At 37.8% G+C, this 27,845-nt stretch overlaps 1 protein-coding gene across 7 annotated transcripts in view; it reads right to left on the bottom strand.

Annotated features, from left to right (window-relative positions):
* mgat5 (alpha-1,6-mannosylglycoprotein 6-beta-N-acetylglucosaminyltransferase) overlaps positions 1 to 27,845 on the bottom strand; it is a 242,741-nt gene continuing 214,896 nt past the window's right edge. For all 7 annotated transcript variants that reach the window (XM_039757305.1, XM_039757303.1, XM_039757304.1 and 4 more), the window contains exons 15-17: positions 24,212 to 24,286; positions 20,441 to 20,598; positions 1 to 1,406 (exon numbers count right to left, since the gene is read on the bottom strand). In XM_039757305.1, the coding sequence (XP_039613239.1) occupies positions 1,208 to 1,406; positions 20,441 to 20,598; positions 24,212 to 24,286 (432 nt within the window). In that variant the 3' untranslated portion in view covers positions 1 to 1,207. The remainder of the gene's footprint in view (positions 1,407 to 20,440; positions 20,599 to 24,211; positions 24,287 to 27,845) is intronic.

The following is a 27,845-nucleotide window of genomic DNA, read 5'->3' as shown; positions in this document are numbered from 1 at the left end:
TATACACACATATATACACACAGACACACACACAAATGCGCGCGTATATATGCTACACCCCTGTCATCAACCCAATTAAATAGATTATTTTCTATTAGGAATTATAAATTATCTTATGAAATCTGAATAAATCTTCCCAAAAATAGACAAAATTTTACTTTTTAGACGGCTTTCTCTGCCAGTCCCTCAGATCGCTCACTGATAGACACCAGACAGGAAAAATTACCACAACAAATCTCTGCAAACTGCCACTACCGTTTGCCAGAAATACTGCAGATTGTTATGATTTAGTGTGCATAATGGATATTAAAATTTCATTTTGAACACATACATGGCCTACAGTTTCATAAATATATAAGACATTCCTCTAAAGATATTACCTCTAGTAATCTAACCTAACTGGCTGTGGGGACTCAAAGAACTGCCATGCAGTTTAAAAATGTGCAAAAGAAACAAAATAAAACTGCACAGATTTTGGATAAAACCACAATCATTTTAAACACATTGCATTTGGCATTTTGTAAGCATACTACTGGTAGTTTTAACCTTACTGATGAATCTAACGTATAGAAGGCAATATTGTTTATAAGGTTTGAGACTGGTACATTTACAAATACAAACAAATTTCTTTTCTAGAATTTTCTTTCCTATTGTTTCAAACACTTCAATGCAAACCTAGGATCTAATTTTTGTCAGATTTTTATGTGGATAGCATTTAGCACAGAAAACTGAAAGAAAAACAAAAGACAACAAAACCTTCCTTCTGTTGGTCCCCCTTTGTCAATAAATATTTTGGTTACAGGAATGAAGTTTTAAACAGTTACATGTCTGCAAAGGAGTTCCGCAGCATGTTCCATTTAGCACTGTTAGCACCGCATCTCTTTAGTTTGGCTGCAGATAGTCCTTATATGTAATCCCACTCAGCCAAGTTCCTCTGTGACTTGGATTCAAGTATTGTAGGCTGACTGGAGATTGGCAATGGATCACTTGTATCCTTGATGCTTAACCTTTACAAGTGCACTGCAGCTATTATGTCCCCTCTTGGATCTTCTAGAAAGGCTCATTCTTCCACAGTTAAAATGCATTTGTTATCACAGACCTTTTCTGTTTTCTAAGCAGAAAACATGTACATCATCCCACATGATGACTTTTATTACTTCAGAAAGTAAATTCTTAGTAGTTGTTTGGTTCAGATTCCCAGGCTGTGCTATAGACAACCTGTGCAGAGTGCAACCTGTCCTTTCATGTAATCCCTGCAGGGGCAGACACGTTTTAGGTTTGGGTGAGCCCCTGCACAACTGAAAAGAAGCAAATCGCCTTGAAAGATGCAGTGCTTCTTCTCTTCATCATATGCAGGCAACACAATGTCATTTGTTGACTCACCGGTTAAGCACTCAACTCCATATCTAAAAAAAAACAAAAAAACACACAGCTTAGAAATTGGATTCATGGTGTAACATTCAGGTGCTTTTGGGGACTTAAGTTAACTGTTTTGAAAGATGAACTATTTAACTTTTGTGTACTTATTTTATCAAAGACAGACATACTGCATCACACTGTTGCATATCAAATATTTTTATAACATTCAACAAATAACACTAATAATAGAATGTAAATAAATACAATATTTTAATAGAATTTTGCAGTTAAAAACCAAATCCAAGCAGAGGAATATTCTACCCAAAAATGATAACCTGTTTATTTGTTACTTAATTCGTGTTGATTGTACTGATGGCCAAGAACAGAAATAATACCATTTGTGATACAAGGGATTCAATACAAGACAGTGGGAAGGGAAACAATATCAAAATGTTCATGCTTATGTTGCAGAATTCCTAAGTCAGTTATCTAGCCATTTGATGAGAACATCCTAAACACACGAATGCATAACTGACATTTGGTTTTGAAACACACTCATGTTTTAATATTGTTTGCTGTTGTTCAGCATTTGCCCCCTCTGTCCCATACCAAAGTTGTTTGTATCAGAAACATTGTTATATTCACTCTCCGTGAAAAGATGAGATAAAAAAATATTTCTCAGCCACCACTATAGACAACATGGGGGAAGCAATAGATCACAAAATTATCATTTTTGAGTTGAACATTTTTTAAGGTTTGTGGTGGCAACATGTAGTATTCACAGACACCTCAAGTGATGCAAAAACTACATCTATTGATATTCTGCTATTAGTTGCTGATTGTGGAAGGTTTATGGCTAACTTTAGTTCATATTTCTTAACCATGAAAGATTTGAAAGAAGTACCCAATGGAGAGTGAAAATCAATTCTGAAGGGCCTGTAAGCACATGAGACGATGAGGTGACTATGGGTTCTGCGTTACTTTGCCAGCGTTTCAATATGTACTGGGGATTTGCTCCTGTTAAAATTGTAAATGAAAAAAATATACAAATCAACATAACCCCTTTCAAAGTAAATTTTTAAAGTGCATATTAATCAGTAATTGAGATGCTTCTGTGTTTTACGTTAACACACCTAAAATCAAACATGTTTAACTGAAGAAAATAACACGCAAAACCTACACCCTTTATAATATTATAGTACCTCCAACTTATTAAAGTGATTACATTAATTGCATTTTTGTGAGTGTGTAGCTGGCAAGGATAGGGGTTGGTATTACAGTAACCACCAAGGGAAATTAGGTATTTAATTAGGAAATAGAGATCAGATATGCAGGAGTACTTGTGGTTCCCACTGAAATCTTAGTAGCGACCCCAGAAGTGATCTTCTAGTTTTCTCCATAAGTAAACAAAGATCGAAAGCTACTTTAGCTCAAAATGAAGAAGTAAGGTGGGACAAGCACTCAAATGACAGAAAGGTAAAAGAGCAGGTGTGGGAAGAGAAACAATGGGAAAGAGATACTATAGATTGGGAAGTAACTGCAACAGTAGATAATGCTTGAGAAACAATATTTTGGAGGGAGGACAATGCACTCCACCTGATTATCAGCAACACAAATATACAACAGCAAGGCCCAGAAGTTAGAGTTTGTGCTTCCTTTTATTTTACAAACCGGATTCAAAAAAAGTTGGGACACTATACAAATCGTGAATAAAAACTGAATGCAATGATGTGGAGGTGCCAACTTCTAATATTTTATTCAGAATAGAACATAAATCACGGAGCAAACGTTTAAACTGAGAAAATGTATCATTTTAAGGGAAAAATATGTTGATTCAGAATTTCATGGTGTCAACAAATCCCAAAAAAGTTGGGAAAAGGCCATTTTCACCACTGAGTGGCATCTCCCCTTCTTACAACACTCAACAGATGTCTGGGGACCGAGGAGACCAGTTTCTCAAGTTTAGAAATAGGAATGCTCTCCCATTCTTGTCTAATACAGGCCTCTAACTGTTCAATCGTCTTGGGCCTTCTTTGTCGCACCTTCCTCTTTATGATGCGCCAAATGTTCTCTATAGGTGAAAGATCTGGACTGCAGACTGGCCATTTCAGTACCCGGATCCTTCTCCCACGCAGCCATGATGTTGTGATTGATGCAGAATGTGGTCTGGCATTATCTTGTTGAAAAATGCAGGGTCTTCCCTGAAAGAGATGACGTCTGGATGGGAGCATATGTTGTTCTAGAACCTGAATATATTTTTCTGCATTGATGGTGCCTTTCCAGACATGCAAGCTGCCCATGCCACACGCACTCATGCAACCCCATACCATCAGAGATGCAGGCTTCTGAACTGAGCGTTAATAACAACTTGGGTTGTCCTTGTCCTCTTTGGTCTGGATGACATGGCGTCCCAGATTTCCAAAAAGAACTTTGAATCGTGACTCGCCTGACCACAGAACAGTCTTCCATTTTGCCACACTCCATTTTAAATGATCCCTGGCCCAGTGACAACGCCTGAGCTTGTGGATCTTGCTTAGAAATGGCTTCTTCTTTGCACTGTAGAGTTTCAGCTGGCAACGGCGGATGGCACGGTGGATTGTGCTCACTGACAATGGTTTCTGGAAGTATTCCTGAGCCCATTCTGTGATTTCCTTTACAGTAGCATTCCTGTTTGTGGTGCAGTGTCGTTTAAGGGCCCGGAGATCACGGGCATCCAGTATGGTTTTACGGCCTTGACCCTTACGCACAGAGATTGTTCCAGATTCTCTGAATCTTCGGATGATGTTATGCACAGTTGATGATGATAGATGCAAAGTCTTTGCAATTTTCTCTGGGAAACACCTTTCTGATATTGCTCCACTATCTTTCTGCGCAACATTGTGGGAATTGGTGATCCTCTACCCATCTTGGCTTCTGAGAGACACTGCCACTCTGAGAAGCTCTTTTTATACCCAATCATGTTGTCAATTGACCTAATTAGTGTTAATTGGTCTTCCAGCTCTTCGTTATGCTCAAATTTACTTTTTCCAGCCTCTTATTGCTACTTGTCCCAACTTTTTTGGGATTTGTTGACACCGTGAAATTTTGAATCAACATATTTTTCCTTTAAAATGATACATTTACTCGGATTAAACGTTTGATCTGTCATCTACGTTCTATTACAAATAAAATATTGACATTTGCCATCTCCACATCATTGCATTCAGTTTTTATTCACAATTTGTTTAGTGTCCCAACTTTTTTGGAATCCGGTTTGTATTTCATAAGCTGTATTCTTCCTTTTGTCACGTCTCTCCTTGATCATTTTGGTGAAAATAACCATATTTTTCCTTTAACTTTGTCTGTATTTGCTCTGGGTTACTCTGGCACACTGATGCTCTCACTCATATCACTCAGGGCCAAAGCCTGACCTCTGGTCTGGTAACTGTTTGTGTTTAGTTTGCATGTTTTCCCAGTGACCGTTTTCTCAGGGTAGTTTTTGGCCTCCTTCCACATACCAAAATGTTTATCTGAGGCTACTTGCCAACTATAAAATCGACCTGATGTGAACGAGTACGTGTATTGCATGCTATATTGAACAGCCACTGGGCCTGTAATGGAAAAAACAAGTTCAGAAAATAGATGGACTCAAATTGCTAACTTCTGAAAACAGAATAATATATGCAGTAGATGTCAAACCGCACAGGCTGTACCTAGTGTAATTCAGATACTCGGCTATTCCAAAATTAAGATAAAGCTCAAGAATTTAATAGCTTTGTGGAGGAAAACCTTAGCTCATAGGAACATTATCAAGATCTAAAACTCATACTGAACTTACTGCAGTACAGTCTACATCACTGTAACTTCCACTGATAGCTGGAAACGAGAAATAAATTAAGGACTTCTAAGATGAGATGGCAACAGAATGGAGTGACGCAATACTGAAAGGAGAAGAAAGTAAAATGTGTGCCTGACACTGAAATGATTAAAATCTTTAAATAGTAGTGTCATAGCATGTGCAAAAGTATCATCTGGGTTTACACAAGTTGCTCTATGGTCCCTCAAATTTTGATTCTCATTTATACACTTCAGTCTAAGGGTTCTACAGTCAGATCCCTATTATGGAGCAAAAAGTTGTAGTTGTGTTTTCTGATACAATCCTATGTATGCCTCATGAAATTTTTTTAAAATTTTTTTTCTAACATAGGTGGACACATCAAGATTTGTTCTTAATTTAAACAGTATCTTTAGATAAAGGTGATATAATCAAAAAACAATGAAAATTAGATTCTACAGTAGTTCTACATTCAATGAAAAAGGAAGTGGTATGCCATTTTTGCGTGTGAAAAAGTAGTTCAACACTTGGCTCTAACAGCTGGTATTGCAACATTTGGCAGAAACAACCCCATGTATTCATTTTCTATAACTGTCTGACAGTCTCTGACACCAAGTGAGAGAAACGTTTCCCAACTCCTCCAGGTAGAATTCTTTCAGCAGTGCAATGTTTGAAGTGTGTCTTGTGTACACAGCCTGTTTTTAAATCCTTCCAGAGCATCTTTATAGGATTATGATTTCAGCTTCGAGTTGGCCCTTCTATAACCCTCCATTTCTTGCTTTTCAGTCATTCCTCAGTAGGTTTACTGGTATGTTTAAGGTCATTGTCATGTTGCAACCTCTACATTCGGCTGGGCTTTAATATACTGGCAGTCAGTCTTACATTATCCTCAAGCACCCTCTGGTACAATGAAGAATTTATAGTGGGTTCTATTCTGGTGAGCTGTTTAGGCCATGATACAGCAAAGCAGCCATAAATAATAACATTTCCAACACCTTGATTTACAACTGGAATCAAGATCTCCTAGTCAAATGCAGTCTTTGTTTTTTGCCAAACATAACATTTGGTATTGAAGTCAAATAACTTGCCCTGATGTTCTTTCTGGACAGCAAAGGTTTCCTCTTGGCACATGTCCCATTTAAATCAAATTTGTGCAGCTTCTTTTAAATAGCAGGCATTAACTTTGACATCAAGAGTGGCAAGAGCTACATACAGGTGCCGTGATGAAATTTTGGGGTTCTTAAGAGATTTCTTTTACCATCTTGCATTCTGCTCTCAGGCTGAACTTGATATGGGGATGGATATTTAAGGAGTAAACCACAAGATAGTGATTATATTTTTATATTGTGTGCATTAAAGAACCATCAACAACAAATCAAATCAAATTAATAATATACTGAACAATTATTATAAAAGTAAAGTTGAATTAATCATACTCTGCAGCTGGACGAATAAAAGGTAAAGTACCACTTCCTTTTAACAGAAATAGCCCAAAAGTTGACAGAAATCAATGTTTTGTACCTATTACTTGTATGCAAAATTTGGTTGACCTAAGTGAAAGCATACTCAAATTATCGTGTTTACACACACACATACAGACATAATTCCAAAAATTGTATCTTCGTATACGAGAAAGTCAGGGAGGTCTAAAAACACTGAGATTCATCAAAATCTTGACATCAAATCTTTGGATCATTGCAATACTTTCCCTATACTTTGTATACAAGAAAGTAAAAAAATGAGCAAACCAAACTAAACATTTGAGGTTTAAATAAGACAGACTCCACCAAGATACTCTCTAATAATGTTCTAAACATTTGCACCTAATCTGGTGCACCTGATTCTGATTTTAGAAATTTGACATAGTGAAAATTGTAGGGGTGTATGGGTGCTAAATAAATAAAATTTATCATTATTATTTTTATTATTATTATTACTTGTTCTAAATATGAAATTTGTATTTATACTTATGAACACTACATTGTGAACTACAAAATGTAAATGTGTCATGACATTTGTTACATCACAGATTGTTTTGCTTAAATGATGATAAAATCTTGATATGGAGGGATTACTTTTTTACATGACTGTATAATACAAGGTGGTTAAGATTAAACTGTTGCAGAATAATTATCTCTTTATATAGTTGAAAGATTCATATAAATCAGCACTTGACAGTGTGCTCTATCTGCTCTCTTGAGATACTGTTATTCTGACTTTACTTTATAACCAACACATTCACAACATACATAACATTTTCAAACCCTGTTAATACAACTCACGGTTACAGGCCTATTAAAGCAGTATCAGGCACAAGGCCAAGAACCAGCAATGGATGTGATGGCAATCCATCCAAAGGCCCACTCAGAATACACCAATACTCACATAGGGATAATTTAGAATTGCCAACAGACCTAACATGCATTTCTTGATGTGGGAGGACAACTGTAGTAGCAGACTCACAGGGAACAAGGACTCATAAGGCAACATTAGAAAGAGTAGCACTACTACACTGCTATTGCTGGTGTACATATTGAACATAATAGTATAAACCCAACTAGTTGTGTTATACACATGGAGTATCATCATCATTATTTAGTCATAATCATAATAACAAACCTCATATCTTTTATTTACAGTATAAACAAGCTTTCTTGCTAGTAGCTGATTATAGCAGGTTTTCTAATATTTAAGCCTAACTGAATTATGGGTGTTTGACTTTTTATATTATCAGCTACCAATCTTCACAAATTTCATAAAAATGTAGTATTGCTTCAGTTAAATGGTGCCCTCTATTGGAAACATTCACTTTAAGAATAAACACATAATTCACACAATGGTTGGCATTGGAAGGAGCCACTGAACACAATAAAAACGTTTTAATAGCTATAATTTTTTGTTAGTAGGATTACTAGGACTAGGTAGAGGAAGGCATCACATAAATGCAATTAACAAAGCACAGCAATCAAACAAATCTGCATATAATAAACTAAATGAGTAGTGTGCATAAATGTCCCTGAAATAATATACAGTACTCTGATAAGGAAATCAAATAATCCATCATTTAAACTGTTAGTGACCACAGAAGACACCATAATTAAGCCTGTAACTCTAAATTAAAGTAAACCTTGTTAGGAAAATAAAAAACACCTGAAATGAACAAACATTTGATCTTTTTTATGACTGGCTACTTGAGCCTCTGAACTCAATCCGGAATCCCAAAGGCCACAGGTGAGTTCTCCCTGAGAGGACATATTTTCTTTAATGCACTATTGTTTGTTAAATAGTTGGAGAGATATGAGTTTTGGACCTCATCATTTTGTTACTCCATTTAAGTATGTGAGCCATTGTAATTTTTGCTGATATTAAGATTTCCAAAAAATAGCCAGCAATAAACCAGTTAAAATTAACTTAATAGATTTTTTTCAAAGTGTCACAATGTAAGAGCAATGTTTAAAAGTCTTAAATTCCCAAGACAGAACAAGCACTGGTGTTCTTTTTCCATAGACTATTTATGTATTTCAAGTGAAAATCAGTTTTGCGAATATTAATGCTCCAGGATACTTAAAACTTCTAAATAACAAAAAGTAATATAGATAAGGACCACATCAGAAAGCTCATCCAGATTCTTTTAAGTTACTAAGCAGATCATTTATTCCAACCTGATTTGTCCATTTGGGTACTTTCCATGGCTGTCCTGTAATTGGGAAGAGCTAAACTCAACTGGTCAGCACAGCATAATAGGGATGTACAGTATGGATTTGTATACTACCTCTATTGACACTAGTGAGCAAGAATTACTCATTGTTGAGCAGGTTACATTTTAATAAATGTTTGTTTGAATTTTTTTTGCAGGATGCAGTAAAGGTCCCAAGACTGAAATCCGTCTCATCAAATAACTGGAGACATTTAATTATTCTTATTATCATCTCTATTGCATTAGTGGGGTTTTCCCCAAAAGAAATTAATAAATAATTGAAATACATATTTGTGGTAATTTAAAAGGCAAATAAATACTGCAGTCTAAAAGCAACTTAGAATGGCTTAGCGTTGAGGAAACCATGGTCTTTCACTAACTTTTACTGATTTACACCTCTGCTTGTTAACATGCTTTAAAATGTAGATAAATGAGTTTTCATTAATATGCTATTTGATTTGTAACCAAACTACAGTATTCTTTTAACTAAGTTTTTCAAAACCTCACTTAACTACTCTTCGTGATCTCTGATTCAGCTGTTTTGCACTTTTTGTGACTATTTTTTAAGCTTTGTTATTGTTTCCATTGCTATGAAAAATAAGATTTTCAACTATAAATGTGAGAAATTAGATAAATGTCATTTCTGTACTTGATCATTCAATATACTATTATTTATTTCAGTTTATGACATGCTCTCCCAATGTTTATGTTAGGTTTACCATAAATAATTCTCTTGTGCTGCCACATCCAACAGACATGGGTATTATGTTATTTGATTACTTCAGTGGCATGGAATAAACAAAAGTGTATGTGCATGTCCATGAATGTATCCTGCTCCTTCAAGCATTACATCCAGTGGTGCAGGCTGCTGGAAATGGCTGTGGTTCCACAATACATTTAGATTCAATAATCACAGTGACTTTACAGATAAAGCTGCACAGTCAGCATTCCAAGAGACTGGGTTCATATCCCACCTTTTTATTGATTGTTTAGCATTCTAAAACCATGACTTTTATGTTTGCTGGCAACGTCAAATTAGCCATACGTTAACAAGCATGAGTGTATGCATGAAGTGCCCTGAGTGATACCCATCAAGGCTGGTTTCCTGTGTCTGATCATGCTGAGGCCCCAGGTCATCTAAAACTGGACTAGATGGGTTCAGTAAATAGACAGATGTTTCTTTGCATGTCATCCTTTCTATGTTTACCAACAAGATTTCTGTATTTTTTTTTCGTTGCGTTTGATATGGAAAGCAATTTTCAGGCACCTCATTAATGAAAATGCCATTTAAAATTTAGGAAATAAACTGAAAACACTTAGATCAAGATTTATTAATCATGCAGACGTTTACATGTGTGCCTGATCCCTTTCTTTCTCTATTTATTAAGAAAATAAACTTTTTGATACATGAAAATGCTTGCTTAAGTAAAAGTCTGTTCAAATGTCTTATTTTACACCCAGTGGGGTTTAAATTCTGCACTGGGGAGCACAAAATTCTTTCAATGTTTGTATTGATTTTCGTACAGGTGGTGCAATTGTCCTTTCAAGTAACAGAAATGAGCACATAATGTTAAATGCAAATTGAACCCATGTTAGTTTGATGTGTACATGAAAGGGCTCTGTGATGTACTAGTGCCCCTTCCAGGGTTGGATCTCACCAAATTCTGGGCCCTCTCCAGGACATGATTATTACTATATTCTGTCAGTGTACAGAAGTGGAAAAATGTATTGGGTTGTCAGTACAAACATAACAGTGACGTTTCAACAGATGGAGAAAGCAAGGACACTGAAGCAGGATGTATCAGCTGAGCAGTAACAATGAGTAAGTAACTTGTAAATTGGTAAACTAGATGGGTCTGCAAAATCTTTTTGGCATGAACAAAAAGATGAAGCAAACAATCTGCAGAAATATAAACTTGAACATATCTACTGTATAATCATCTTCCAGGTTCATTTAATATAAGTAATACCACTCCAGGATGAAAGGGGGCACTGATGCTAACAGTCTTGTCTTCATCTTCCCTCACAGCTTTGAAAAACCTCTGAATGACGGCAATGAAAAGAAAAAAGCCCAGCTACTTCCAGTCCACAGGATATAACATGAGACTGTGCCTGGAGGATGAAAGTTCTGATTATTGACAAGAAAATGCACATTGAAGTGCTTGAGTTTTGTTCTTTTTACTTGCTTTTTTGTTGAAATTAAACAGGGTTTCTTTGCCCAGTTGGTAGCCCAAGCAGTCTGCTTTTCTCCTGCACCATCATTTCGCCCTGCTACACAGGTCAAGTTTACTAATTCTGCTAGCTTGTGACATGAAACATATACAATCATCAAAATAGTGAATGTAAACAAACAATGGGGAAAGCTGGCTAACTGGTACATTCTGAACTATTTCCAAGAATACAGCAACTTGTCTCCTGAGAGGACAAGGCCCTGTCCACAAGGGTGTTCAAACCTTGGTTAAATGATTACGCTCAGTGCGACCTAGGCATTTAAGTTGCGTTTTGTACTGGTACTTAATTGACTTCAATATTACTATACATTCACATTTGTTTGCCTCTGTTAGGCCCTGTCCACATGGATGTCCGAATGGAGTGTTTTTCTGCCATCTCTAGTGTCAGGTGAAATTGGATCGAACACAGAGCATTTTTCTGCTCATTGCAGCAAATCAGACCATCCACATGGGCTTTCACCACTTGCGTTGGGTCAGATGAGTGTTTGGACAGCATCAAAAAAACTTTGCATGCTGCTTTTTCTTGGTGTAAATTTCTACCAAAATCCTGGTAAGCGCAAAGAAAACGTCTTTATTGTGTTTACATGTCGCTCATTTAAAAGTAGAATTACCAGAGCCTACCAAATAACTTGTAAATCCGGCCTACCTTAAATCCCTTCGCACCTCTCCGTCAGCATCTTTTGTGTTCTAAATGTGTTGATAAGCCCAAGCAGTATGCAGCCTGCTATACCATTCCCACCACTGCCTCAGAACGGGCAAGAAGTTCTCCCAGTTCCTGCCTTGATTGATTATTTGGGAGTGAGCTACTCAGAATTGTAAGGGGAAATAATTTGATGTGTGTTTTGTGTCTACAAAAATCTATGTAAACACATTGTTAAAACAGAAACGTTTTTCATGTTTTAGTAATAAGTAACAAAATGTAGACATGAACTGTATAATATGTGAAGGCTGATGGCCAAATATCAAATAAACACTTTCACAAAAGGTGCAAGTACAATATGACAGCTTCCGTGGTGCAGCGGTAAGATCTGCCGACTTATAATCTGGAGGTTGTGAGTTCGAAATCAGCTCCCCGGTCAATGTATCATTTAGAGTAGTGAGCTGCTCTTATTGTTAACATTATACAATAAAAACATACATTTGATTTGTGTCTGTAACAGCCACTGTAAATTTATAGGACTTGTAAAACTTAGCGGTATTTTTTTCACTTTTATTCTCTCAGTCACGATCACGATACAACCAGATCTGACGCGGTTACTTTTTATCTGAAACTGGGAATAACTGTAGATGTGAGTGGTGTTTTGAGACAATGGAACTGGAAATTCTCTGATCACTTGAAATCATTTGATGACCTGAAAAGTACCAATCTGAAAACACTGTTGCGCTAATGCAAGAAAAGGTGATGAATAAAGAAAAAGAGGATGCAACATTGACAAAATTCTGTTCCAAGGCCGCCGCTTCCCCCTGCCCCTTCAGTGTAATAGTAACACAGCACGAAGAGAAGTGTGTAGATTGCAACAGGTACACATGTCGCAAATGTAGGAAGGACGGTCCTTAGGTGTGTGTTAACTGTTAGCATTTGAATCTGATGATTGCATATAGCGCAGAACTGACCTCTCTGTACTATTCTTTCCTCAGCATGTCCTGGAGTACAAAAGAAACATCACCATGCAGCAACAGGCGAAGACTGGCAAGATCGGGGAAAAAAAAAAACGCGGTCACTGATTACAAGCGCAAGAAGGCATGCGAATGAATATGAATAATATCGCATCGGTGCCAAAATGTTTTCCGAAATGTACTACATAGGTCAAAAAATGAGTTATTTCAAATATCATATATGCCTATGTCTCTACCTACGAACACTCAATAAAACTGAATAAAAAAAAATTCAAGTGACAGTGAGATACGAAGAAGGCAGATTCACCAGCATTTGTGTGTCAGCTTTTAATCCCTCTAGATCAGAGAATTTTCAGTTCCATTGTCTATAACACCACTCACATCTACAGTTATTCACAGTTTCAGATAAAAATGTAACCACGCCAGATCTGGGGCGGGGGTGGTTGTTGTATCGTGATCGTGACTTAGAAAATAAAATTGAAAATAATACCACAAAATTTTACAAGTCCTATAAATTTACAGCAGCTGTTACAGACACAAAATAAATGTATGTTTTTATTGTATAATGTTAACAATAAGAGCAGCTCACTACTCAAAACAGTAAATTTGTGGGGGAGTTGGTTTCGAACTCACGTTTCTGTTTTAACAATGTGTTTACATAGATTGTTGTAGGCACAAAACACACATCAAATTATTTCCCCTTACAATTCTGGGTGGCTCACTCCCAGATAATCAATCAAGGCAGGAACTTGGAGAACTTCTTGCCTGTTCTGAGGCGGAGGGGGGGTGGTATAGCAGGCTGCTTACTGCTTGGGCTTATCGACACATTTAGAACACAAAAGATGCTGACGGAGAGATGCGAAGGGATTTAAGGTAGGCCGGATTTACGAGTTTCTTCGTTGGCTCTGATAATTCTAGTGTTAACGTTCTGGAGGACCAGATATCAAGGGCTCCAACACAATAGGAACTGGGACTTCTGGCAGAATCCTTCAGCAATGTCAATCCATAGCTGTACTGATGGTTCTGGAATGATAAGATAGTGTAGACATTCCCATAGCAAATGACATTAGAACAATCTAAAAGAGAACAGGCCATTCAGCTCAACAAAGTTCACCAGTCCTATCCACTTAATTCTTCTAAAAAACATTGTTAAGTTTTGAAAGTCCCTAAAGTCTTACTGTCTACCACGCTACTTGGTAGCTTATTCCAAGTGTTTATGGTTCTCTGTGTAAAGAAAAACTTCCTTAGGTTTGTGTGAAATTTACACTTAACAAGTTTCCAATGTTCTTGATGAGCTCATTTTAACATAACAGTCTTGATCCACTGTACTAATTCCTTTCAAAATTTTTAAACACTTCAATCATGTCACCTCTTAATTTTCTTTTGCTTTAACACTAGAATTACCAGAGCCTACGCAAAAACTAGTATATCTGTTCCATTTAAATCGCTTCTTAAAACTGTTCTCACCTCACTGCCAGCGTCTTTTGTTCATCTAAATGTGCTGATAAACACAAGCTGCAAGCAGCTGGCTATTCCATCCCCCCACCGACTTAACCTCCCAGCTCATGCCTTGATTGATTATCTGGGGGTGAAGTGGAGTTTTAGAGTGGAAATAACAGATCGTTATTTGGAACATACTCATTTGTTGTGTGTTCTGTTTCTACAGTAATCTGTGTAAACACATTGTTAAAACAGAAACTTTTTCATATTTTAGTAATAAATGTAGGCATAAACTATAAAATGTGTGAAGCCTGAAGGCCAAAGATCAAATAAACACTTTCACAAAAGGGTGTACCGGTAAGATTTCGCCACTTGCTGTACCTTAGAGACCAGAGTTCGATTCCCTGCTAGGGAGAAATTTTTTTTTATTTTAAACCTTCACCGTTCTGCCTGCCTGAACTCCTTGTCTATCTATATAGTAATAACAGTAATTTTATTGTTATATAGAAGCATCCCTGTCTGCCTATCATATAGTGCCTTTCCTTTCCATCTATCTATATATCTATCCCCTTAGCTGTTTTTATATAGCTATTATACAGTGTCTTCCCTGTTTATTTATATATCTAGTGCCTTCTCTGCCTGTCTGTCTGACTGCATATAGCACTGAACTTACTGCTCTGTACTATTCTGTCCTCTGCATGTCCTGGAGTGCAAAAGAAACAGCAAACAGCCACATGTGGGTACTGGCAAGATCGGGGGAAAAAAAACATGCAGTCACTGATTACAAACCGCAAGATGAAAGAAAGAGACAATATATCTGAAAACATCATCGCACTAATTCAAATAATACTGCATGTATTGTGCGTTGAAACTGCTGCACTGAATAAGCTGACGCCTTCTGTAACAGCGCCAGCGTGTATTCAAACCCAATCTGATGCTGTTCGTTTTCAAATAATATTGCATGTACTGTACTATTTTAAAATAAAAACATACACTTGATTTGTCGGTCTGTAAGTATAAATGCATGATACAGCAATTGTAAAGGTTAGCTTTTTTTGTTTTTAATTTAGTTCCATTGTCTCAGTTGCATTCACGATCCCCATCTGACACTACTGTTTTCACATAAAGACGCACTATAGCTCGGATGTTATTTATGTAGGGAAGAAAGTACAGTGTCAGGTGCTCATTCAGTGTAATAGGAACCATACCACAGAGAGGTGTGTACACTGCAACAAGTACACATGTCGTAAATGTAGGAAGGGTGTGTGGGAACTGTTAATATTTGAATGTGATGATTTTATATAGCATGGATCGGAAATCAGCAGTTCTTAGCATTGCACCATGCAAGCCGTCGTATCAACCGCCTACTGTAACTTGCTTTCTTTTTTCTTCAGTTATAGTCAAAAGTGCACTTGTTTTGTTATACTTGTACACCAACATATGTTCCTGTGTTTGAGCAACACGGGCATGCTCAAAAAATACACGTGTAATGCCATGAAAAGTGCACACAGGCACTTCAGTTCGCAAACATTGGTACAAGAATGCAGTCACAAGTACACTGCAGATGTACAGGGTGCGCACAAAGTCCGTATACCCCTATCTTTAGGGGCGTTTACAGGAATAACCATGACAATTTGGTTCCTGTGGACATCAGCCCAAGTCTTCCTGGTATTTCGAGGTATGTTTCCGACATCCTGTCTGGTGCTGCCACCTGCTGCCGCTCAAGAAATCGCAACAACGTGGCAGTCATTCCAAGACGAAGCAATGGGTGACACAAGTGTTTTCACGATCGAGGAGTGTTTGGTGGCCACTGTGTGGGTTCATAAGCGGCCTGTTCCTGGGAAATCAATCAAAAATGTCATGGATGACTTTGTTGTGCGTTTTAGGAAGGCATCGCCGACAAAGAGGACATTGTTGAAGTGGGAGAAGAAGGCTTTTGCATCAGGCAGCGTCCAAGATGCGCCGCAAAGTGAAAGACCATCCACAAGGCATGAAACATGTGCAGATGTGGCAGAGTCTGTCCAATGATCCTCAATGAAATCCACTCGTAAATGTGCTGCTGAGTTGGGAATAATGGAATTGACAATGCAGAAACACATGAAACAGGACTTGCAAATGAAATGTTGGCGTCCATTGCACGATAACGAGTTATCAGATGCCGACTTGGACAGACGTTAGGAAGCTTGAGATCTGATGCTGCATTAATTTCCAACAAATGTCTGGGGAAAAGAAAATCCACATTTCTTTGAAGAAATTGAGCATAACCCACCACATGTGATGATCTGGGCCGGAATGGCAGCACAGCATTTGTTTGGCCCTTATTTTTTTGATGGTTCTGTTAACCAAATCAGTTATTTGGAAATGCTAAATGGCTGGCTCATCCCACAACTGAGAAACCAGGGCGTCCTTGACAGTGGTTGGTTTCAACAAGACGGGGCACCTGCCCATTTCGAAATCACCGTGCGTGATCGCCTCAATGAAGTTTTTGGGAATCGTTGGATCAGACGAGGATCAAACAACAATCCTGCTCCTCCTCCATGGCCTCGGAGAAGCACTGATCTCACAACTCCAGATAATGCCCTCTGGGGGTTTATCAAAGAAGACCTGCGGAAGCGCTGTTATTCATCGAACGATGAACTGAAACATGTGGTTCGCGCAGCGTTCCAGAAAGTCAATTCACAAATGTTGCAGAACTTGAGCAGGAGAACCTGGCAGCGCATTCGGCTAGGTAGAGATCATGGAGGGACCCATCCAGACATTTTGGATTCCTAAGAGGTAACCTTTAGCTTTCAAAATCCTCCAAAAGATAGGGGTATACGGACTTTGTGCGCACCCTTGTATAGCACGTCTATTTGTAAAAACAGCAGTGTCACATGGAGGGGGAGGATCCTGAATGCGACTGAGAGAATGAAAAGTGAATAAAAAAAAAAACCAAAGCTAACCTTTACAATTATCATAAATTACACCGGCTGTTACACACTGAAATCAAATGTATGTTTTTATTCTAAAATAGTAAGAATAAGAGCAGTTTACTTCTCAAAATGGAGTCGTTTGGGATGGAACTCATGACCTTTTGATTACCAGTTAGCAGCTGATACCATTACGCTGCCGTGGCAATTGTAGTAAATGTGTGTCAATGTTGGCATGCTAAGGCGGCTTTTATTTTTCTGCAAGTTATATTTTTGAATAAAAGCGTACTTGTTCTGTTATATTTGTACCTTTTGTGAAAGTGTTTCTTTGATATTTGGACTTCAGGCTTCATACATTATATATAGTTTATGCCTACATTTTGTCATTTACTACAATATGAAAAACGTTTCTGTTTAAAAATGTGTTTACACAGACACGTGAAATGTGTGTATTCCAAATAACAATCTATTATTTCCACTCTAAAACTCCACTTCGCTCCCAGATAATCAATGAAGGCATGAGCTGGGAGAGGTTCGTGCACGTTCTAAGTCGATGGAGGGGTGGAATAGACGGCTGCTTGCAGCTTGTCTTTATAGGCACATTTACAGGACAAAGGACACTGGCGGTGAGGTGTGACGGGATTTAAGGTGGGCCGGATCTATGAGTTTTTTTCATAGGCTCTGGTAATTCTAGTGTTAAGGAATTCCAAATTATCTGCCAATACACCAATCTTGGTATCATCTGCAAACTTAACCTGCTTGTTTGCTTATACTCCTATCCAAACCATTTAAATCATTTAATTTATGTATCATGTTTTATGCACAATTTTCTGAATGGTGTACTTTCCCAGTTGGCACTGGAAATGTAAGGAAGAAAAGGATGAGCGAGTGCATACACGAGTGCTGTTTGCAAATTTCTTTTCTCAAAGTGACAAGTAGCCTCTCTTCAGGGTTAACATTGACTTGTACAGATAGTCCCCAGGTTACGGACCTCCGACCTATGACTTACGAATGGGGCCACAGCTGCGACGCATGCACCTCAGTAACTGCCGCTCCGTCATCTTCGGCCTGGGGACGCTCCAAGCGCTGGCTGGACGGAGGCTGGAGGGTGGTAAACGGTGACACGTGGTCCACAGTCAATGGGGCCACAGCTATCGCTCATGTGCAGAACGGAGGCTTGATGGGGTGGTTCGCTGCCACCGCAGCTACTGCTCCTGACTGGATGCAGGCTGGATGGAGCGAAGGGGGGTGTTTCACTGCCCTCCCACCACAAATGGCTCCCCTATTCGTTCTTGTTGGGTGGCTGGTAATGCTGCAAGCAGTGACCTGGTTTGGGCTGAATGGAGGCCATTGAGTGTGAACGGGGAGGCGGGGGGTAGCATTGTAGGGTGGCTGTCTGTTGAATGGGGCGGTGGTGGGTGATTCACTACCCGCCTTTGGCCGCACCGTGTTCATTCTCGGTGGGCGGACGCTGCAGACAGCATCCTGTAGTGGAGGTGACTGTGTGGTGGGCGGGTGGTGAACCGCCCCTTGCCACCTCCATTCATTCTCAATAGCAAGCCTGCTTGTACTGTTACGCACGTAGCAGGAAGCTGTCTCTTGTCAGTACATCAGACGTGTTGACGACAGGGGTCTTCCTGCTGTGATAGCGTGTACAGTGCTGTGCAGAAGAGCTCATCTTAACTTTTTGTCTTCACCCTTCAAGAAAAACACAAATCTGATGCAAGTGCTGGTGATACAGTAAAGAAGAGAAAAACCATCACCATTGAAAATAATGCAGACATAATCAAAAGGTCAGAGAGAGGTGAAACTCCATCATTCATTGGCGGATTAAAATAATGTACCTATTTCAACTTACATACAAATTCAACTTAAGTACAAACCTACAGTCCCTATCTCGTACGTAATCCGGGGACTGAATGTATATTGGTTAACCAGCATATAATATGGTGTTTAACCAGCTAAAGCAGGCAATCAAAACTTGAAACTGACATCTGACAGTATTTGAAGAACTTAAATAGTAGCATTTCTTTAAAAGATTATAAGCTTCCTTTCTTCACACTCTGTGCAGTTAGAGTGTGAACCCAGTAGTGACTGCAATGTTTTCTCTGTCTACGTTGCCATATCAGGAGGATTTTCAACATAAGAAGGTCAAGATTCAGGCCTAATTAAGCCAACTGATCCATATTTTGTGAATCCAATGAAAGATGAACCTCAAACCTCACAGGTTAAAAAAAAACTGGAGTGCTCGATTACTGCCTCCCACAGGTAAACACACAAAAGTATAATCTAGGCTGCAGGTTGGCATTTCATAGAGGCAAAAAAATGTGAATGTAACATCATATAGAAAGAAGTCAATTAAGTGCCACTACAAAATGCAACTTAAATGCCTAGGTCACACTGAACACATTCATTTAACCAAGATTTGAACGCCCATGTGGATGGGGCCTAAAGCTGACTGTTTTACTTCCACAATAAACTGAATAAAGTATTATCATGTGATAATATGTCACCACTATAGTACAAAGATAGAAAAGGATGCATCCTCCAAATGACATTTCATGTGAATTATACAGTGTGATTTCTGTTTCAAGTATTATAAAGATATATTTACTGCTAAATTGGAAAATAATTGTCGATTATCTGTCTTACGGTTCCTTTTTGTTCACTCTTATGAACATACTGTAAATTACCTAAACAACCTTAAAGGCATGACACTATCAACTATATATGTCTATTAGTGGCAAGTATTATGATAAATAGGAAAACTGTGTAATCAACATGGAAATATAATTTTAGGGCCATTGGAATTTATACAAAATTACTTTTCACGAAGCATAATATAGCCTGATGAATCAAAGAGGACATACCTGATAAATACACTCTAAATGAAGGTCACAGGCAAGTATGAAAATTAAATGCTGGGCCAGGAAATCGGAATTCAATAATATTAAAAAAGAAAAATAAATAAAAAACATTTTTTCCTTGGTTAGTTTCCTAATAAGATAACTAACTGTAACACAAACGGACAGAATTGTTGAAATTACTCAAAATTATTACTGTATGCAGAAATAATTGTGGTCTACTTGTTAATTTGAGCTCTATATGCTTTCTGCAAGATTACGCATTTCTGTCTAAATCTCTATTGTAACTGTAAAAGTAAAAATCTATCAAGGAAGTTAGATTTGCTAATAAAGAAAGAAATCTTTGTATCAGTCTTAATATGCATGTTTAAAATGTTAAAGACGCAAACAAATCATACACAGTGGTTATAATTTTTGGATGTTAAAGAATTTTGAACAATGTATAAATGCAATACATTTTTATATTATACTATATGAGAAAAGTCAACATTTTTTAAACAAAGTATTACTTGATCAAGTCCTTGTCCTTATTGAGGTGTTGAAAAAAGGATGGCTCACAAATCATCTGATTTTCCTGACAGACTTGTTTGCAGGACTTTCCTGACTCTGCTATCTTCACGTGGAGTGCACTGAGAGGAGGCCACATCACCTGACCATGGCAAAAATCCTGGAATGCAAAGAAAGATGATACACTTTACCAAGTTCATTAAATCCACAAAAAATACAGATAGACAATAAAAGTAAAGAAAGGAGAACTGATTTCTGATGTTTTTTCTTGAGGCATTCACTTATAATGAGTGCAGACAACAGTGAAATCCTGCAACTGCTTATAGCTAACATGCTCATTAGTAAATAAATATTTAAATAACCAAAACACCAGGAAAGGCAGAATGAAAATCATGATGACGATGATGTAAATCCTAGAATCCAAGAGAAATCATACTAATTAGTCCCACATAACATAAATAATGCTTACACCCTGTGGGAACTTGTCTTCTTTGCATATAGAGAAAAAATGAAAAGTGAATACACATTTTTCAGTGATTACTGTCTAGTTGTATGCATAGAATACAGAACAATTCACACTTGGGGTGCAACATCGTAACAACAGAAGCAGCAGAGATACCTTTTTAAATAAAAAGAATAATGTATGTGAATGCGGTCTAGTGCAAGGAAAGGAGAGTGACAACAATTTATACCTAGGTACCAGTATTTAATAGGATTTATAATAAAGTTTATAATTGCAGTAATAATAGGCAATTTTATAAATAAAAATTAAGAAAAATATCATCAATCTCTTTTTCTGAATGGAATTTTAGAGTTATAATAACATGAACATTTGCGGTGCTATTTAGGAAAAATCAAGAAAGTACAAGAACATGACATGTGCATTGATGAAATAATCAAAAAAATTTCTAAAACAACACTTACTGGAGTTGTAAATGACAGTTATAGTATTAATCTAACGTAATATTAAAGAACACTGACAAGGTATGCAATTTGAAAATTATTAACCACTATTAAAATGAATTTGGCTGCAAGTGACTTTTGCTATACAGAGTAACAGAATGAGCGAAGATGTTGCTGCTTAGAACAGAAGTATATTTTACTTATGTGAGAAACGAGCAGCATCTTGAGAGTTAGCTGATCACTTTACTCTAAACTTGAGCACTCTCATGGACTATCACATCAAGAAATGGGCCACAGATAGAAAGGTGTATATACAGATAGCAGATTACTCAGCTAAATCCTCCATCTGGTGCATGTCTTTTACACACACATTTTTTTTGCTTCTGCTGCATTTGAGTCTCGCTTATCAATATTACATCACAAGAACAGATGTTTGAGGGCCGGGTGAACTTCCATATATCAGTTTACTCTTTTGAGGGGAAATATGTGGTTATAATAGAGGCATAGATTAATCACGAGTTTAAAAAAGGTCTAAATAGCAGAAGAATAACAGACGACATATAGGAATGATTACAATTGCACAATAGTGACTTCTGATATCCATCCATCCGTCCATTATCCAACCCGCTATATCCTAACTACAGGGTCATGGGGGTCTGCTGGAGCCAATCCCAACCAACACAGGGCGCAAGGCAGGAAACAAGCCCCGGGTAAGGCGGCAGCCCACCGCAGGACTTCTGATATTTAAGAAAAAATTTAAGTTGATTTTAGCTTGTTTCCCTGGACATAGCCTTGCTTCTGCTGCCTAGTACAGCCATTCACTTTCCTTCCCTAATGATGTAATTCTTATTAAATGTAACGTAAGAAGAAAATGCAATTAATACAATGAAATAGGGGCATAAACTCAAGCATAGTTCAGTCATACCATACCTTTATATAAACCTTTATGCCTTTAAATATATTATTTAAAATAAACATTTATTAGTGATTGTTAAGTTCTTTAAACAATTTAAATTGTGAACTAAAACAAGTACATTAGTAAATTAGAAAGTATTATCAAGTGTTATGCATGTTTCTAATGCATGAGTAAGCTACTGAAGAAAAGTACGTTTGTCACAATTACTACATTTCCAATAAGGTGAAATGTATGTTGTCTCCCACCTAAGTGGGATTGCTCACCATGAAAACCTTAACATCAAAAGGATGTGTAAAGACACACACTGTATGTTCAAGGTCAGGATATCTCATAGCGTGAGCAACAAAAACAGACTTCATCAATGACATAAATCTTCACAGGTCAGGAGGATAACCCTCTCTCTTATAATCCACCAACTACTAATGAAATGGTTGTGTAAAAAATGAGGAGGCTACTAATGCTGACGCAGAAATAGTGTCTCTGACAAAGCCAAGTTAAGACTAGTCTAGTTAAGACTAGTTTAAAGATCAAATTATACATTTTCTATACATACAATGCAATCAATGTAACCAATTATTAACTATTGTAACCAGGATAGATTTTGCATAATGTATTTTGTTAATAAAGTTAATCCCATAACTAAAATAAGTGTGGTTGCGAATAGTAACCCTAAACAGAGCAGGGGCACAAAGCCTAGCCTAACACCTGATAGTGCTCCCTTATCGGTCCATCCTCAGGCTGTGTCAGGTAGATACAGGGATGAGACTGGAGGAAAAAGGGAGCACTGAAGACATGAGAGAGTAACGAGAGGAGAGGGAGGACACGTGGAGTAGAGCTGAACACCGTAAGACCAAAAAAAAAGGATAGCTTTAGCAGAATGTTGAAGTGGGACAAGCTATAAGAAGACAGCTTTAACAAAATGCTAAACTAATAGAAGAGAAGTGGGAGCATAATGCTGACAAGAACAATAAAACTATAATATATTGAAACGTAGTTTAAAAAAAAAGTGGAAAAAAGAAATGTACAGCAAAATGCTGGTGCAGAGAGAGAGAGAACCAAAGGTGTTAAATTATTCAGTGTAACGAAAATGAACGCAAATCCCAAACAGGCACTATCGGATAGAAAAAGTGTCCAGGAGACAAAGATAGTTGGGAGTGGAGAATTGGAGCAGGGGTGAATGGAGTGTGTGGGAAATAAGCAAGGAGAAAATCGGTAGGACACGAGAGCAACCTGCTAGTGAATTTTTCCAATACAAGACAGGGGTGAGACAAAAGGCCAAAAGAGGGACATAAGGAGGAAGAGTTCATTCACCCAAGGTCTGTGTGTGTTTTGTTTTTATTTGTTTGATTTATGTGGCTTGACGTAAAGCTCAAGTGAAGGGAACAGTGCTGTTTTGTTTGGGGCCACCAACGGAGTGACTAATTACTCTAAAAGGGTATAGGTACTAACAGTGAGCTCACCAGTAGCTTAGCTTATCATAGCTATTTTTGTGATGTACATTAGTTATAATATGCAAATGTTTGGTTGTCTGTGTTTGGTTTCAATTAAAGAGAAAGTTTCCTTTTCTTTACATTGAGTGAAAGGTGTGATTTGTTATCAGCTAAATGGTTGGAGGTGACTAATTTTGAAAATTTAACTATTGGGTGGTGACGCCAAACTAAAGAACTCAGGGTCTTACACACTGATTAAGAAGGAAAAGCTGTGTAAGTGGGTTACACTATGAATCAAATTATACAAGAATTTACACTGTTAAACTCTTTCACAATAAATTACTGCCACCACTGGCAATTACTTAAAAATAAATAATGTAAAATTTTCATTTTCATTAAAGAAAAACTTTTACTGCATTAAATTAAAATTAAACAGTACAACTGTTAATGTGATGTAAAAGTTTTAACTTTAATAGGTTAATAATTACTAGGTTATTTATAATAAAAAGAGAAGTTTACAGTACCTGGTTTTCGATGAAGGCGTTGACTCGCTGTAACATACCCTCACAAGTGAACTCGTACGGTAAATAAGGTTCAATCTGTTTTAAATTAAAAACAAAAAAACAAAAAAAACTTTGTGAGACCAAATATATCAGCAATTATCCATCCATCCATTCATTTTCCAACCTGCTATATCTGAACTACAGGGTCACAGGGATCTGCTGGAGCCAATCCCAGCCAACACAGGGTGCAAGGCAGGAAACAAACCCTGGGCAGGGCGCCAGTCCACCGCAGAGCACGTACACACACTAGGGACAATTTAGAATCACCAATGCACCTAACCTCCATGTCTTTGGACTGTGGGAGGAAACCGGAGTACCCAGAGGAAACCCACGCAGACATGGGGAGAACATGCAAACTTCACGCAGGGAGGACCCAGGAAGTGAACCCGGGTCACCTAACTGCGAGGCAGCAGCGCTACCCACTGTGCCAACGTGTTGCCCAAGCAGCAACTAATGTCTGTGAAATTAGTGTTCATTGACTAAATCAGGTTTTGGTTGGTAAAAAAGAGAAGCAGCACATAAAGCTTCACAAGAAAGCATTTCCCCTGAGTCTATTTATTTGTATTACACCGTATTTCTCAGTAATTTTGAAACAGATTTTATCATAGACAAGAGGATTACAGAAAGATGAAGTCAATAAAGAAAAGAAAGTTATAATTATAGTTACACCCATGCACATAGGGGACTGCTTTAAGGTTTTGAGAAGCTAAGTATTACCACCTGGGTACAAGGGGGGTACTGTTGCTCACAAACTTATCTTTCCATCCTTGAAGGACTGCAGCCACATGATGCCTAACCATGGCTCCACCAATCTCCCAAACCCCTTCCAGATCTACAGATATACATATAGCCCAACCCGACTGAAGTGGGTGCCTTTAGTTTGACCTTGGTGAGAAACCAAAAGACAGACAAAAGAGGGGCTGCTCTCAAAGTACAAGGATCTTTCTTATTGTTAACTGCAGAGGCCAGCAATTTTGCATTTTAATTTGATTTACGCCATTGTAAACAGGGTAACCAAGGTGGTTCCCCCAACACTTGAAACCATGTCTGAACAGTCTGTCCATATCTATCTATCTATCTATCTACAGTTAGGTCCATAAATATTTGGATAGAGACAACTTTTTTTCTAATTTTGGTTCTGTACTTTACCACAATGAATTTTAAATGAAACAACTCAGATGCAGTTGAAGTGCAAACTTTCAGCTTTGATTCAGTTGGGTGAACAAAATGATCGCATAAAAATGTGAGGCAACTAAAACATTGTTTTAACACAATCCCTTCATTTCAGGGGCTCAAAAGTAATTGGACAGTTGACTCAAAGGCTATTTCATGGGCAGATGTGGGCAAGTCCGTCGTTATGTCATTATCAATTAAGCAGATAAAAGGTCTGGAGTTGATCTGAGGTGTGATGCTTCCATGTGGAAGATTTTGCTGTGAACAGAAAACATGCGGTCAAAGGAGCACTCCATGCAGGTGAAAGAGGCCATCCTTAAGCTGCGAAAACAGAAAAAAACCCATCCGAGAAATTGCTACAATAATACGAGTGGCAAAATCTACAGCTTGGTACATCCTGAGAAAGAAAGCAAGCACTGGTGAACTCAGCATCGCAAAAAGACCTGGACATCCATGGAAGACAACAGTGGTGGATGATCGCAGAATCATTTCCATGGTGAAGAGAAACACCTTAACAACAGCCAACCAAGTGAACAACACTCCCCAGGGTGTAGGCATATCGATATCCAAGTCTACCATAAAGGGAGGAATGCATGAAAGTAAATACAGAGGGTGCAATGCAAGGTGCAAGCCACTCATAAGCCTCAAGAATAGAAAGGCTAGATTGCACTTTGCTAAAGAACATCTAAAAAAGCCAGCACAGTTCTGGAAAAACATTCTTTGGATAGATGAAACCAAGATCAACCTCAACCAGAATGATGGCAAGAAAAAAGCATGGAGAAGGGGTGGAACAGCTCATTATCCAAAGCATACCACATCATCTGTAAAACACGGTGGAGGCAGTGTGATGGCTTGGGCGGGCATGGCTGCCAGTGGCACTGGGACACTACTGTTTATGGATGATGTGACACAGGACAGAAGCAGCCAAATGAATTCTGAGGTGTTCAGAGACATACTGTCTGCTCAAATCCAGCTAAATGCCCTCAAATGGATTGGGCAGCATTTCATGATACAGATGGACAATGACCCAAAACATAACAGCCAATGCAACCCAGGAATTAAAGCAAAGAAGTGGGAAATTCTTGAATGGCAAAGTCAGTCACCTGATCTTAACCCAATTGAGCATGCATTTCACTTGTTGAAGACTAAACTTCAGACAGAAAGGCCCACAAACAAACAGCAACTGAAAGCCGCTGCAGTAAAGGCCTGGCAGAGCATTAAAAAGGAGGAAGCCCAGCATCTGGTGATGTCCATGAGTTCAAGACTTCAGGCTGTCATTGCCAGCAAAGGGTTTTCAACCAAGTATTAGAAATGATCATTGTATTTCCAGTTATTTAATTTGTCCAATTACTTTTGAGCCCCTGAAATAATGGGATTGTGTAAAAAAAATACTTTAGTTCCCTTACATTTTTATGCAATCTTTTTGTTCAACCCACTGAATTAAAGTTGAAAGTCTGCACTTCAACTGCATCTGAGTTGTTTCATTTAAAATTCATTATGGTGATGTACAGAACCAAAATTAGAAAAAAAGTTGTCTCTGTCCAAATATTTATGGACCTAACTGTATCTATACACATACAAACACAAACATAGATACACAAATAAAAAAGCACATTCTTAATTTAATTGTAAATTGTAGATACTCATTTTATTTTTAAGGAAATGATGTTTAGAAGCAGAAAATTAGCATTACCTGTGCCCCTTTTGTACAGTATTATATTTGTTGCACTGCAAAGGTTTTTTGTATTTTACAATACTGGCTTTTCAAATGCATTTTGTTTAATGCAATGTGTTCTTTTAACTGAGGAGAAATGTTATAATATGCTTGTGGCACATAAATTAAATCTACCATTTTATTGTTTTATTTTAGCCACACTAATGTAGCATATGCAGAAAATGCCAGAAAAGTTAAAAAAATGGAAAGCAGAGACCATGTTACAGAGAAATTCCAGCTAGCCCTTCAGTATCTGCAAAGTATAAAAAGTATTAAATCAATTTTGGATCATAGAGCTGAAAAGGCTGTTGATGTGGCATGTGGAGAGCTCAAGAAGGGCAGGACTATACAATGTAAACTTCTACACTGCAGGAGTTACAATGCCAAGAGAGTTCCAGCTGGAGGCTAATAGCAGCTGCGATGTGATAGTAGCTAGATATGAGAGAGAGAGAGAGAGAGAGAAAGCAATGAAAGAGAGGAAAGGCCCAGAATAAAGAGAAGGAATCGTAGAATATGCAAAAAATATATCCTGTAAAAAGACCATACCTGAAAAAATTACAGTTGAGGATACTGTTTCTTTCAGTGTTTACCTACTGACATAAAAACAAGTCACCCTTTCATGCTCTGTGGAAATGCCTGATGATTTCTACTTCAATGTTTTCATTTTTCTTCACACTTGAAAACAATGACTCCAAATAACAGAAGAAA

This window comes from Polypterus senegalus, chromosome 6, assembly GCF_016835505.1.
Source record: "Polypterus senegalus isolate Bchr_013 chromosome 6, ASM1683550v1, whole genome shotgun sequence".
Taxonomy (NCBI): domain Eukaryota; kingdom Metazoa; phylum Chordata; class Cladistia; order Polypteriformes; family Polypteridae; genus Polypterus; species Polypterus senegalus.
Note: the sequence above shows the minus strand (reverse complement) of the source record. Positions and strands in the feature narration are given on the sequence as shown.